Genomic DNA, 13,903 nt, shown 5'->3' on the forward strand with positions numbered 1-13,903 from the left:
CAAAGTACTCATGAACAACTATCACTAAACAAAACAAAAAACACACACAGCTGTGGTTTATTCAGGTAATAACACAGTATTAAGAATCAAGCGTATGTAAACTTTTGAATGGGGTCATTTTTATAATTCAACTATTATTTTATCTTGTCAACTATATGTAAACATCTTCAATGTGTAATATCTTATTCAAGTTAGTACTAAATAAAAAATAACATGCATTTTGTATGATTCCTCTTATTTTGAAAAACATAATTAACATTTTGCAGATTCTGCAAGGTGTATGTAAACTTTTGACTTCAACTCTATATATGTTTTGGATTTTGCAGATTTATGTTGTTGTTTATGTTTAGCTTCACTCTCTCCCTCCATCTTGTTTTCATTTTGTTAAACTTGTTTCATACACAACATCCCTTCAACACTGTTTCTGTCTTCATCCTTTTTCTGTGACCCTCTCTGTGATGTCATCAGCACAAGGGCGCGTCGACTCTGCGGAGAACGTCTATGTCACGCGCACCCCCGCTCATCCTACTGGGTGGGGAGGATGAGGAGGATGGAGCTCAGGGAGTATGTGTGACCCCCCTTCCCCCTATTGAAACGAACACAGTCACACACTTTCAGCTCTGTACACTGCATGGCGTGGACTCAAAGGACAGGTCGATTTCGTGAATATGCAGAGGGGGATGTCTAAAACACTGATGCATAATTCATGATGCCTCACAAAATCTGATTTATTACATTTAGGAGTGTGAGAGACCTCGCCTTGTAAACATTTTAAATTCACTTCACTAGTACTGCCAACACTCACATCACATGGTCACATTGAATCGGATGACTTTGACACATTTGCCCTGTTGTGGGGATTTTCTGGTCACCTGTTTGCAGGTTTGCTGTACACGCTGCTGCATTTGTGGGTGGTAGTGAGCATGCTTTGCATGTAAGGGTGTGTGAGTCTGCTACATGACCTCAGTAGAGAGTAGTGATAGACCGATATATTGGACAGGACTGTTAATTGGATGATATTTGGCCATTTTGATTACTGACCATGCCTGGCTGATTAATAAAATTAGCTTTTCGGCCTTGTCAATAGATTTGACCTTTCTGCCTTGTCAATAAATATAAATATGGTAACGCTTTACAATAAGGTGTCATTTGTTAAAATTAGGTAATGTATGAACTAACATGAACAAACAATTTAGGACACTTTTTATTAATCTACAGCCGTTCATTGTTTGTTCATGTTAGTTCACAGTACTTTAACTAATGTTAACAAACACAGCTTGTGATTTTAATAATGCATTAGTGAATGTTGAAATTAATGTGAACTAGGATTAATAAATGCTGGAGAAGTATTGTAATATTAACTAATGAACCTTATTATAAAGTGTTACCAATATTTTCTGTTTTCAAACCTGAGGACAATTTGGTACATCTTTTTTCTTACTGTTAAATTGTAATATACACTTACAGTTCAAAAGTTTGTGGCCAGTAAGATTTTTTTAAATAAAATAAAATAAATTACACTACCTGTCAAAAGTTTTTGAATAGTGAGATTTTTAATGTTGTTTTTAAAAAAAAACAAAAAACAAAAGTCTCTTCTGCTCACCAAGCTTGCATTTATTTGATCCTAAGTAGAGCAAAAACAGTTCAATTCAGAAATATTTTTACTATTTAAAAATAACTGTTCTATTTGAATATATTTAAAAATTCAATTTAAGCTGTTTTTTTAAGCTGAATTTTTAGCATTGTTTAGGTCACATGATCCTTCAAAGATCATTCTAATATTCTGATTTGCTGCTCAAAAAATATTGTATTATGTTTAAAACTATTTTTTAATGTTTCTTTGATGAACAGACAGTTCAGAAGAACAGCATTTATCTGAAATCGAAATCTTTTTTAACATTTATAAATGTCTTTCTCATCACTTTTAATAAATTTAAAGCATCCTTGCTAAAAAAAAAAAAAAAAAAAAAAAAGATTTTGATGAGATGAAAAGATTGATTATATGATCTTTGGATCTTTCTATTCATCAAAGCATCCTGAAATCAAATCAGCATATTAGAATGATTTCTGAAGGACCATGTAACACTGAAGATCTAATGAAGGTCTAATGATGCTGAAAATTTAGCTTTGATCACAGAAATAAATTACATTTTAGAATATATTCAAATAGAAAGTAACAATAGTAAATAAATAGTAAAAATATTTCACAATATTACTGCTTTTGCTGTTTTATTTTACAAATAAATGCAGGCTTGGCGAGCAGAAGAGACTTCTTTAAAAAAGTAAATCAAAACTTTTGACTGGTAGTGTATTTTATTCAGCAAATATAATTTCAATTGATTAAAAGTGATAGTAAATACATGTACAGAGGATTTCTGTTTCTAATAAATTTTGTTCTTTTGAACTATTGATCTATTTGATCTTTTGATTTGAATTTATCTATTAAAATAATTTCTGAAGGATCATGTGACACTGAAAACTGGAGTTTAAAAATCTTACTAGCTCTAGACTTTTGGATGGTAGTGTATATTCACATTATATCGGCCATCTACTGCCCTGCGCTCTAGATTTTGCTTTTGATCCCTCTAGTACAGAGGTGTTAGCAAGCAAAACAAAGTGTGTGAGATACAATAATTATTTAGCTTTACTTGTTTGAGTGGTTTGCTAATGGCGACAGTTTCACAGTATGCTAACTATACCCTGTAACTCTGAGACAGGATTATTAATTACTGACGATCCTAAGAGGGTCTTGTGTTATTTTGCAGTGTGGTGCTTTTGCTGCTTTCAGGCTTGTGCTAATGAAGCTGTCCTGTTTTCACACAGACCTTCAATTCGCCCAGATTATCAGTGCACTCATCTGCATTCTCTCTCTGTTTTCTCTCTCGCTCTCTTCCTGTCTTCAATAGCCCAGGGAAAAGGGTCGCATGCGATTTCACCGACTCCAGAATGTGCAGATCGCCTTGGACTTCCTTAAGCAGAGACAGGTATGAATGTCTACCCTTACACTTCTTCTTTAATCTCAGAAATGATCATGAGTTCTTTTTACATATGTGACCCTGGACCACAAAACCATGAATAAATAAGCCTTCCATTGATGTATGGTTTGTTAGGATAGGACAATATTTGGCCGAGATACAACGGGAATCTAAGCGTGCAAAAAAATCGAAATATTGAGAAAATCACCTTTAAGGTTGCCCAAGACATGCATTAGGTTTTGATATATTTATGGTAGGACATTTACAAAATATCTTCATAGATCTTTATTTAATACCCTAATGATTTTTGGCATAAAAGAAAAATCAATCATTTTGACCCATACATTGTATTGTTAACTATTGCTACAAATATACCCGTGCTACTTAAAAAAGTAGTTCACTTTCAGAATAAAAATTTACAGATAATGTACTCACCACCTTGTCATCCAAGATGTTCATGTCTTTGTTTCTTCAATCGTAAAGAAATAATGTGTTTTGAGGTAAACATTTCAGGATTTCTCTCCATATAATGGACTTCTATGGTGCCCCCGAGTTTGAACTTCAAAAATGCTGTTTAAATGCAGCTTCAAAGGGCTCTAAATAATCACAGCCGAGGAAAGGAATAAGGGTTTTATTTGGCGAAACTATCAGTTATTTTCTAAAAACATTTACAATTTATATATTTTTAATCTTTACAGAGTACACACAGAGCTAGACAAGACAAGCATTTGAGGTTAAAAAGTATATAAATTGTAATTTTTTTTTAGAAAATAACCCATCATTTTGCTAGATAAGACCCTTTTTTATCGGCTGGGATCATTTAGAGCCCTTTGAAGCGCAATTCAAACTGCATTTTGGAAGTTCAAACTCGGGGGCACCATAGAAGTCCATTATATGGAGAGAAATCCTGAAATGTTTTCCTCAAAAAACATTATTTCTTTACAACTGAAGAAAGAAAGACATGAACATCTTGGATGACAAGGGGGTGAGTACATTATCTGTAAATTTTTGGTCTGAAAGTGAACTACTCCTTTAAGACTGGTTTTGTGGTGATGAGTCACATATTGTCAGCCCCTTATTATAAATTCAAAGATGTTACCAAATATTCAAGATTGGGTGGGATAAAATAAGGTTGAAGTCTCATATTTCTCAACTGCTATTCTGAATATTGGGGCTTGTCCCCTTTAGTGTTGAGGCTAGTTACTCTCACTAATGAATGCACATCCAAGTGAATACAAGATGATAGCTTGGGACGTCTGTGTCCTCAGTCTCTTTGTGCCTTACTAGGCAACATGGCTCTGAGATAACATGAACTGGAGTTGATAGATGTGTTCTGCCCCATACAAGTCTGTCCAATCCCTCTCTGTTGTCACCCCAGCCCAGGGTCCCTAAACCAGACAAAATGCAAACCAGCACCCTTCATCCAATACGCAGTATATAGCTTCTGACAGCTGTAAGCATAAGAGGACAACAAACGCCAAAGCTGTCCTGAAATTACATTACATCGCCAGTTTTCACTTGTTTAGTCCCTAGGCAGTGTTAAAAAATTCAAGTACAGTTATAGTCACACTAGTAAGAGTCTTTTTTGCTTTAATGCAGGTCAAATTAGTGAATATACGCAATGATGACATCACAGATGGAAACCCAAAGCTGACACTGGGACTCATCTGGACCATCATCCTTCACTTCCAGGTAAGTCACAGCTGTGTCCTGCTTGGATATGTAGTGTTCAACACAGCATGCCAGAGTTAGAGGTGACTCTGCTTAATACTAATAGCGGCTGTTTACCAGCCTCTCATGTCCGCAGCTGTCAGTTTGAGCAACAGGGATTTGCCTATGGCGAGAATTAGAGAAATCAAGAGGGAATGGTGCACCAGGAGGAGGATGAATAGAGTACAATCCTAAGTTTAGACTCTGAGTATGGAGGACAGAGGTTGCAGACAGTTCTAGACAGGCACTGCCAGCTTGCATGCTGATAAAGAAACTGCAAGAAAAGTCTGCAGAAATGGGCCCTGCAGGGCACATTTGTGAAATGGCCATCAATTTTCTATACTTATGGGTCAAGCTGGAGAAGTAAGGTCTGCTGGATGGATACTGCCCTGCTTTATGGTCGAATTGAAATGTCCCATTTATAAAGGCAATTTAAATAAGCTGCATGGTAATTTATCTGAAGCAAAAATAAGATATTTTCGCCCTTGCTCCAGAATGGAATACTAGCGCAGATTGTGCAAACCATATTAAAGGAGAAGTTCACTTCCAGAACAAAAAATTACAGATAATTTACTCACCCTCTTGTCATTCAAGATGTTCATGTCCTTCAGGATTTCTCTCTAAATGCAGCTTCTAAACAATTCCAGCTGTGGAAGAAGGGTCTTATCTTGTGAAACGATTGTTTATTTTCTTAAAAAAAAAAATTGACAATTTATATACTTTTTAACCGGTTTAAGACTGTTAGGGTATGTCGAAAAACTCAATTCTCATCGAAAATCTCATTTTCTACTCCAACTTGAAAATCGTCCTACATTACTGCAGAAGTTCCAACCTAGTGTTTACAAAGTGAATGTGCAAAGAAGATCAAACGCCCCTTACAAAAAAGGTAAAACAGCAATGTAGGACAATTTTATAAAATGTAAAAAAAAAAAAAAAAATCACTAGATAAGACCCTTCTTTCTCAGCTGGGATCGATTAAAACCCCCTTGAAGCTGCATTTTAACTGCATTTTGGAAGTTCAAACTCACAGGCACCATAGAAGTCCACTATTTAGAGAAAATTCTTGAAATTCTTTTCCTCAGTAAAACATAATTTTTATGATTTGTTTTACATCAATTTTTGTTTCTGGAAGTGAACTTCTCCTTTAATAATGATAACTACGATAATCATATGACCACTAAACACAGTTTTTGATCCACATTTGTGTAGAAAGCCTATAATTTGAGGCAGTCTTGATCAGTTTTGACTCAAAAAAAGATAAATCAAATCATTGCTGTTACTGTTTTCTTTCATTTCTTTGAAAATTGCTTTGTATGCAGTACTATAAAGAAAAAATTGCATACTATGTGCAGTATACAGTTATGAAGTTCTTAAATAAAACTGTTAATAAACTGTTATGATGCATTTTTCAACAAACAGTATAGTTCTATTATGAGTTATTTAAAATTTCTAGGTATCATTTGTGACCCTGGACCACAATACCTCAAGTATAAGCGGGTATATTTGTAGCAATAGCCAAAAATTCATTGTATGGGTCAAAATTATCGATTTTACTTTTATGCTAAAAATCATTAGGATTTTAAGTAAAGATCATGTTCCATAAAGATATTTTGTAATTTCCGCCCGTACATCTATCAATGTGTAATTTTTAATTAGTAATATGCATTGCTAAGAGCTTAATTTGGACAACTTTAAAGGCGATTTTCTTAATATTTAGATTTTTTTTGCATCCTCAGATTTCAGATTTTCAAATAGTTGTATCTCAGTCAAATATTGTCCTATCCTAACATACAACAATGGAAATCTTCTTTATTCAGCTTTCAAAAGATGTATAAATCTTAATTTCAAAAAATGGACCCTTATGGTTTTGTGGTCCAGGTTCACATTTACAATATACTAGCTGTATTTCCTAGGATCGTCCAGCAGGGGACACTGTTATTATCAACAGAGTGGTGACATCACAAGGTGACATATGCAGCTGGTTGCCAAGGTGATTGTGTTTAGTATGACCCAGAAGTGTTTTTCAATCAGCATGATTCAGCACAAAATAGTGGAGGAAGCATAGGCCTTGTGAAATAGCAAATCATGTAGACTCAAACAAAAAAACCTTTAGAAAAATATCCAAAAAGGAAAATTACCTATTACATATGTGTTTTCCACCCACAGTGCCTGTCTCTGATGTTTTAATGTCCAGGATATTCTAACAATAACTAGAAAGCAGAGATTTAAAACAAACTATCAATTATCTATACAAATTGCTGTAATTGAATCAGAACAGAGCAGGCCACTGGCACACAAATAAGTAGTACTTGCTGCATCTCTGGGACAGAACAGATGCGAAAAAACAAGGAATGGACTTTTATAATTTTATAATTTGCATACTTGATTGCAATACTTCACATTGCTTAATTATGAAACAATGAGACAACAGTACACAAAGCAGAGCATGCCATTGACAGTGTGGCAGAAGCCAGAATTTGCTTTGGTTAAACATTGTAACGTTTAGCATTACCAAAAAAAATTTTGAAAGGAGGAATAAAAGGCTGGATGGTAGACCACTACAGAAATGCATAATGTTATTGGTGTTATGAATGAGTTTAGTTCAAGTTGGTCCACTTCCAATGTGTATGGTAACATGGCATGATCTGCAATGACTTGCAGCCAAAATGACCATATCACTTTAAAATATAGCATGACTCATGTAGGGAAACATCATCCAATTTAATCATTTCAGCTGAGGCACATTTTGAGCCATTAGGAGGAGTTACTGTCAATAGAAGCGTTTGAAACCACTCTTCTAAGTGGCATTTTAATGCATACTGTACATTCACTTCAGACAGCCGAGAGAGATTAGCTGTCCAGCCTCCCCCACACTCAATCTGGGACACTTCCCTCTGTTTTGAAACCACCACTGTAATTTAGGCTAACAGCAGCCTTTCGGAATTGTGTTTTGTAAATCCTCATATTGACCTGATATATTTTTATCTAAGTTTAGGATCCTGTGGGAAAACACCAATCAGGCTTAGCCTAGGCTGAGTTTGCGCCAGCTGTCTCTGTCACAAAAACACTTGATCTGATTGGCTCTTATGTTAGTTGCAAAAAAGGTGTGGTTGTCTGGCCAACTGGGTTGTTTGGCAAAAGATTGTAATGTGGTGAAATCGTATGCTCTCTATCTGCAGGATAAAGCTGATAGATGTGTGCTGGTTTCTGTCTGTCAGTAAACAGAAATTTGCTCCGTCTCAGTTACAGTACAGGGGACACTGGATGCATGACAATTAGGCTGCTTCCAACAACAACAAAAAAGAAAGGCTCAGCTGGCTGATTATTATGGTATCATGGTTCTGATTGATTTATTGCTTGTTAATTCATCACCTTCCTTTGCAATTCTGCTTGTGTTTGCTCCTTCTGATCACATGACTAAATACCTTCACAGTGCTGTATTTGTGTAAGTGTTTCAATCTTCATCTTCATGCCTGTAGCTTCTTAAGGTGTGGTCACATTTCTTGATATTTGCTGAATTTCAGCTGGCAAAATGCAGTAATTTAGCTCATATAAATGCACCTTTACAGCTGGCAAGATCTTTCATATGTATGCACTTAAACTACTAGTCAAAATTTTTGAACAGCAAGATTTTTAATGTTTTTTTTAAAGAATTCTCTTCTGCTCACCAAGCCTGTATTTATTTGATCCAAAATACAGCAAGGCAGTAATATTGTGAAATATTTTTACTATTTAAAATGCTTTCTGTTTGAATATACTTTAAAATGTAATTTATTCCTGTAATCAAAGCTAAATTTTCAGAATCATTACTCCAGTCTTTAGTGTCACATGATCCTTTGGAAATCATAATATGCTGGTTTGCTGATAAAGAAACATTTATTGTTATTATTATTAGCATTTATCTGAAATATAGCAAATTATAGAAATTAATACTTTTATTTAGGATGCTTTAAATTGATCAAGTGATGATAAAGACATTTATAATATTACAAAAGATTTTTATTTCAGATAAATGCTGTTCTTCTGAACTTTCTATTCATCAAAGAAACCTGAAAAAAATCTACTCAGCTGTTTTCAACGTCATAATAAATGTTTTTGAGCAGCAAATCGGAATATTAGAATGGTTTCTGAAGGATCATGTGACACTGAAGACTGGAATAATGATGCAAAAAAGTCAGCTTCAGAAATCACAGGAATAAATTACATTTTAAAATGTATTAAAATAACAGTTATTTTAAATGGTAGAAATATTTCAAAATTCAAATAAATGCAGGCTTAGTACTTTTGACTGGTAGTGTAACATTTTACAGATTTATCATGCTCTTCTGACCAGTTCATCTTTGTCAAGATGTCTAATGGTTAATGTGGTAATACATATATGTATTTATACATATGTAGGAGAGGAGAGGCGATAATGGTAGCTGTGAAATAATGTGTATGTTAAAGGGCAGCAATTAAAATTTCAGGTTCATTCTTTTCTTGCAGCCCCAGGCTGCCAACCAATTGAAGGCTATTTGATTGGTGTGCATGTGCGCGTGTGTGCTGAGCTCTGAGCTCACCAGGCATCAGAGCAGGCGAGGGAGGGAGGGATGAGCATGTGGATAGGAGGAGAGAAAGAGAAAGGAGGAGGGAGAGAGGGAGGAGGAGGAAGCTAAAGCAGCAGCAGCGTATTCTGTGAGGCTGCAGCAGACTGGAGATGAAGCTCTTTTTTTCCGCTGGTGCCTACCAGTGAGAGCAGAGGAGCTACCCCGCAACTGAGAAGAGGACACATGCAAGCTGCTATTACTGGAGCCCCTGGCTTTCTCTCTCCCCTGCAGGCCTCTTGAAGCACACCACATATACAGCGACACATATGCTTTCAATCTCAGAATCGGGATCGCCGAACACTGCAGGCACACACACAAATGTAAATCACACGTTTTAATTTGCACCCAGGTTGTGCAAAGGAGAGCACCGTATCAATCGGATCAATTTCGCTATGCTTGACTGATGGAGCAACGCTTTTTTCAACACTGGGGCAACCACTCTTCTGCGAGGCTAGCAGTGCAGCTCCAGGTTGGGGGAGGATTCCTCTGGATTTCCCTCTTTTCCTCTTCTAGCTATGGTTCAACTACCCGGCCCAGCCCTGTCCTGGCTGCGTTCTAATTAGATTCCACAGCCAGAGAAGCTGACAGTAACAGGGAGCGGCACCTTGTCAGTTATCACTCTTTTTCTCATCGGCTCACCCCAATCTAGGTTGGTGGCGGAACAAGGAAGACAGGATGGCTTGAAACCGTGTCTATGTGATATATGTGACTGGACTATGTGCTAAACCACATCTGTGAAGGTGAAGGTGAGGTCTTCACTCATGGTAGTTACTGTCCTCTTTATTGACTTGAATGTGCTGGTGTCAGTGCATGGGATGCCAGTTCCCGTGGCAGCAGTGGCGAGACGCTTAGTACCTAGCCCCTCCCCTTCTTTCTCTTCGATGTCTGGAGACTTGTTTTAATAGAGTATGCATGCCTTGGACGTGAAACTGTCATAGCTACAGGTGTGAAGACTAAACGTCACCTGACATGGACTGGTAATGCTTGGCTGATGATAGGAACAAAAGACGTAAAGCTCTGATGGGTTGTGAGCTGCCTGACTCTGCACTTTTATCCATTAGCAGCTGATCTGGGACCTGTTACACAGCTTTACTGTAAGCGTCCCACAGGACTTCTACGAGTGCAACCCAGCACACTACCTACCCTGTGTGTATGGAGTGCAGTGATCAATAATGTATACTGGAGATATTCAGAGAAGCAGGTGTTTCTAGGCATCTTACTGTACGCATGTGAATGCTTGTTCAGACATGGTTTTATTTGTTTTTAGTTGCGTGCAAGTTTACGATTAGTGCATCCTAATGATGCATCCTGATGCAGAGGTTTTGAGCATGTGCATGTGTGCGCACAGGAGTTTGTCTTTGTACGTCTGCAGTGCAGTTTTATCGTGGTTCTCACCTTGAGGAATATCTACAGTGTAGCATGTCTTCAAGTACCATGACAAATGACCTGCTATTTTACACAACGCTTGTGAAATGGGCTAAAAGGCACCAGTTTTTCTTCAGTCAGTGCTACATCATCTCTGCATCATGAGAGGGTGAAAAACATCAATTGCCTTGCCGTAGGATTTTAATATTTTATAAAGGACAGCAACCTATATTCAGCATCACGTCCTAGAGGCCTACTAGGACCTTAAGTGATATTTGGCTCGGGTTAACTGTCACACTGCCTGCACAGCATCAGAAAGAGAAGACCAAGCAACAGGAGATTTGACTACTGTCCACACCTATGTTGAGACATGATGTCCTGGAAGAACCTCACCCTGTACCAATCCCTTTTGTCAAGGTTCATCCTTTTTGTCATGATTTTTACTCCAGATGAGTCATTAACTTAACATTTTAATTTATGGTACCAGTCTTAGGCTGACTGTTTCACTCCCATTGTGGATATCTCTTCTTTTGTTTTCCATTTTGGCTTATATTTATTGTTACTCTGGCTCTGTGAGACATGGGGAGCTCCCTTGGTTGTGTGAAACAACCCAGGGATGCCGGACCAGGTGGCGCTGCACCGCTATCACCCAAAAGAAAACTTCGCTTCAGGCGAAAACGAAAGGCCAAACAGAAGTTAAAAGGTGCCAAAGGGGAGGGCAAGAGAAGCCGCGTCCTTGAAGAGAGGGAGAGCGATGAGGTTACAGAAGAGTCTACGACAAGAGCTCTTGATTCATCCAAATTTGTATCTGGCCAGGTAACTGAAACTCCCACCAATGTTGTTCTTGTTCCTGGTATGGCCCCAATATTTGGAAGCACAGGAACATTGCGGGGCAGCAAGATGGCTATTCTTTCTCCAGATCCTAGTCCAGCTTGGCTGGGGGCGCTTCGCCAGTTTGAGGTAGAAGGACTCAGTGAAGAATCCCATGCTGAATTAGAGCAAGGCAACACGACACCTGGAGGAGGAAGAGTTTGTAAGGTTCGAGAGCGAGTTCAGGGGGTATTAGAGAGACCCTGTCTTTTACGCTCCAAACGTGGTGACCTAGAAGTGGAGAAGGAAGGAGGGGACATGCATGGACAAAGTGAACTGATGTTTGGTGAGCCCTCAGAAAACGAGAAAAAGGGAGTGGTTCACATTCGTGAGTTTGGAGGGCAACTTTGTGTGGTCCGAACTGTCTATCCAAAGGACTATGGGTCGCCCGTTTGGCGTGATAAAGAACTTGAGGTCCATTCTGGACCTCCAGCTGCATCTCCTGTTACTGGGGGCATTATGAAAATACAAGTGCCCGCAACTCAAGGGCAACCACCCGGGGAGAACGACTCTGCCAAACCAGCAACAGCTGCACCTCGGGAAAAAAAAAGGAAGGAGGTCCTATTGGAGAACTCTGCTCAAGAAGGCTTCGGCCCCTCGCCGCAAGACCTTCAGTCTTCAGGTTATGCTAGCGATGTGCCTCTCACCTCGCCTGAGACGGGAGGCGCTGTTCAGACTGACTGGGGGAGCTCCTCTGAAGTGCTTGATTCTTCTGTGCTTGAGAGTCCCATCTCTCCTCAAGAGATACCGGCTCAGACTTCTACCAAGGTCAGATTTTTTCTCTCAGTCTTCTTAAAGCTCTTTCATATGGGTTTTGTAGGATAAAAGAGTAGAGATCAAAGCTGACAAGGTTTGGGTGTGGAATGGGGGTATACAGTAGGTGTTTGTGTGTTTTGCAGGAATTCTATTTCTACACTACTATCTCTCGCGTGGCTTTTTCTCTCTTAGCCAATCAGCTGTGAATAGAAAACAGCAAATCCTTCCTGAAGCTCTCCCAGGAGCCTAATCAGTACTGCCCAGACCATCTCTCACTGTCTGCCTCCTTCCCTTCCCTCCATTCCTCATTATTTCCCTTCCCTCACACCACCCACTCTCTTTCCTGTCATTCCTGATGCTCTAGGTTCTGTATTCGAGTGAAACTGGCTGGCAGTGCCAAAAACACGATCACAAATGATGTTCACAGACATTTTGTCAGCTGTTCATCTTTTTTTCTCTCTGCACCAGTGATTGCTGCATATTTTTGTCTGCTGCCTGCCCTCCCTTGCCTAGTGCTCCACCTGTACACTTAAAGAGTTATTGCTGGTGAAGAGGGATTTCATGGCCTCTTTACAGCTGTTCCAGCAGTGTGCTAGCAGCACTTGGTTTATTAAATGCTCAATCTTAAGCATACTCAAACCGTGACTGTGCATGCCATTTCAGTGATGTCCACCTAGCTATATTCCTGCCAGTGTACTAGAAATGCAGCATAAATGTGGAAATGAAGCCTGCATGCACACACCCAGAAATGCACATTAAACAGTCAATGGTCAATACATGTGAAAAAAAAGAAGAAAGAAAGACTGATTTGATATGCGCATTAATCAGGTCTGCAAACTTGTTTGATATCCTTTCCTTTTGCTTTTTTTTTACGTTATTTCTTTCAACTGTCCGAGAGTTTAGCATAGTAATATACATGGCAATGTTAATTCGTTCTGTCTTAGCGGAATATATCTGCTACGCTGCTGCTGCGGCAGAGCTAGTAAAGAGACTTGCTGCTGCCAGTACATCCATAGACATGCTGCTGTGAGCCTGTAGGAAATGTTACTGCTGGATATATAACATACAGTTGATGTCAAAAGTTTACATACACCTTGCAGAATCGCAAAATGTTAATTATTTTACCAAAATAAGAGGGATCATACAAAATGCATGTTATTTTTTTTATTTAGTACTGAACTGAATAAGATATTTCACGTAAACATTACATATAGTCCACAAGAGAAAATAAAATAATAATTTATAAAAGACCCCATTCAAAAGTTTACATACACTTGATGCTTAACACTGTGTTGTTACCTGAATAATCCACAGCTGTTTTTTTTTTTTGTTGTTGTTGTTTTTTTTTGTGATAATAGTTCATGAGTCCCTTGTTTGTCCCGAAAAGTTAAACTGCCAGCTGTTTTTTTTCTTTTTTCTTTTCACACTAAGGACCACTGAGGGACTCGTATGCAACAATTACAGAATGTTCAAACGCTCACTGATGCATTAAGCCGGGGGGTGAAAACTTTTAATTTTACTTATTTTGACTTCTGGGAAACATGTAAGTATCTTCTGTAGTTTCTGAATAGCAGTACTAAATGAAAAAAAAAAAGATATTTAGGCAAAATAAGAAAAATTTACACCCCTGGCTCTTAATGC

At 38.2% G+C, this 13,903-nt stretch overlaps 1 protein-coding gene across 1 annotated transcript in view; it reads left to right on the forward strand.

Moving 5' to 3' along the window:
* Positions 1 to 11,215: 11,215 nt before the first annotated feature.
* macf1a (microtubule actin crosslinking factor 1a) overlaps positions 11,216 to 13,903 on the forward strand; it is a 134,013-nt gene continuing 131,325 nt past the window's right edge. Inside the window, 1 exon segment of the mRNA XM_073821602.1 lies at positions 11,216 to 12,274. Within this exon segment, the coding sequence (XP_073677703.1) occupies positions 11,216 to 12,274 (1,059 nt within the window).

Source organism: Garra rufa, chromosome 17 (assembly GCF_049309525.1).
Source record: "Garra rufa chromosome 17, GarRuf1.0, whole genome shotgun sequence".
Lineage (NCBI taxonomy): Eukaryota > Metazoa > Chordata > Actinopteri > Cypriniformes > Cyprinidae > Garra > Garra rufa.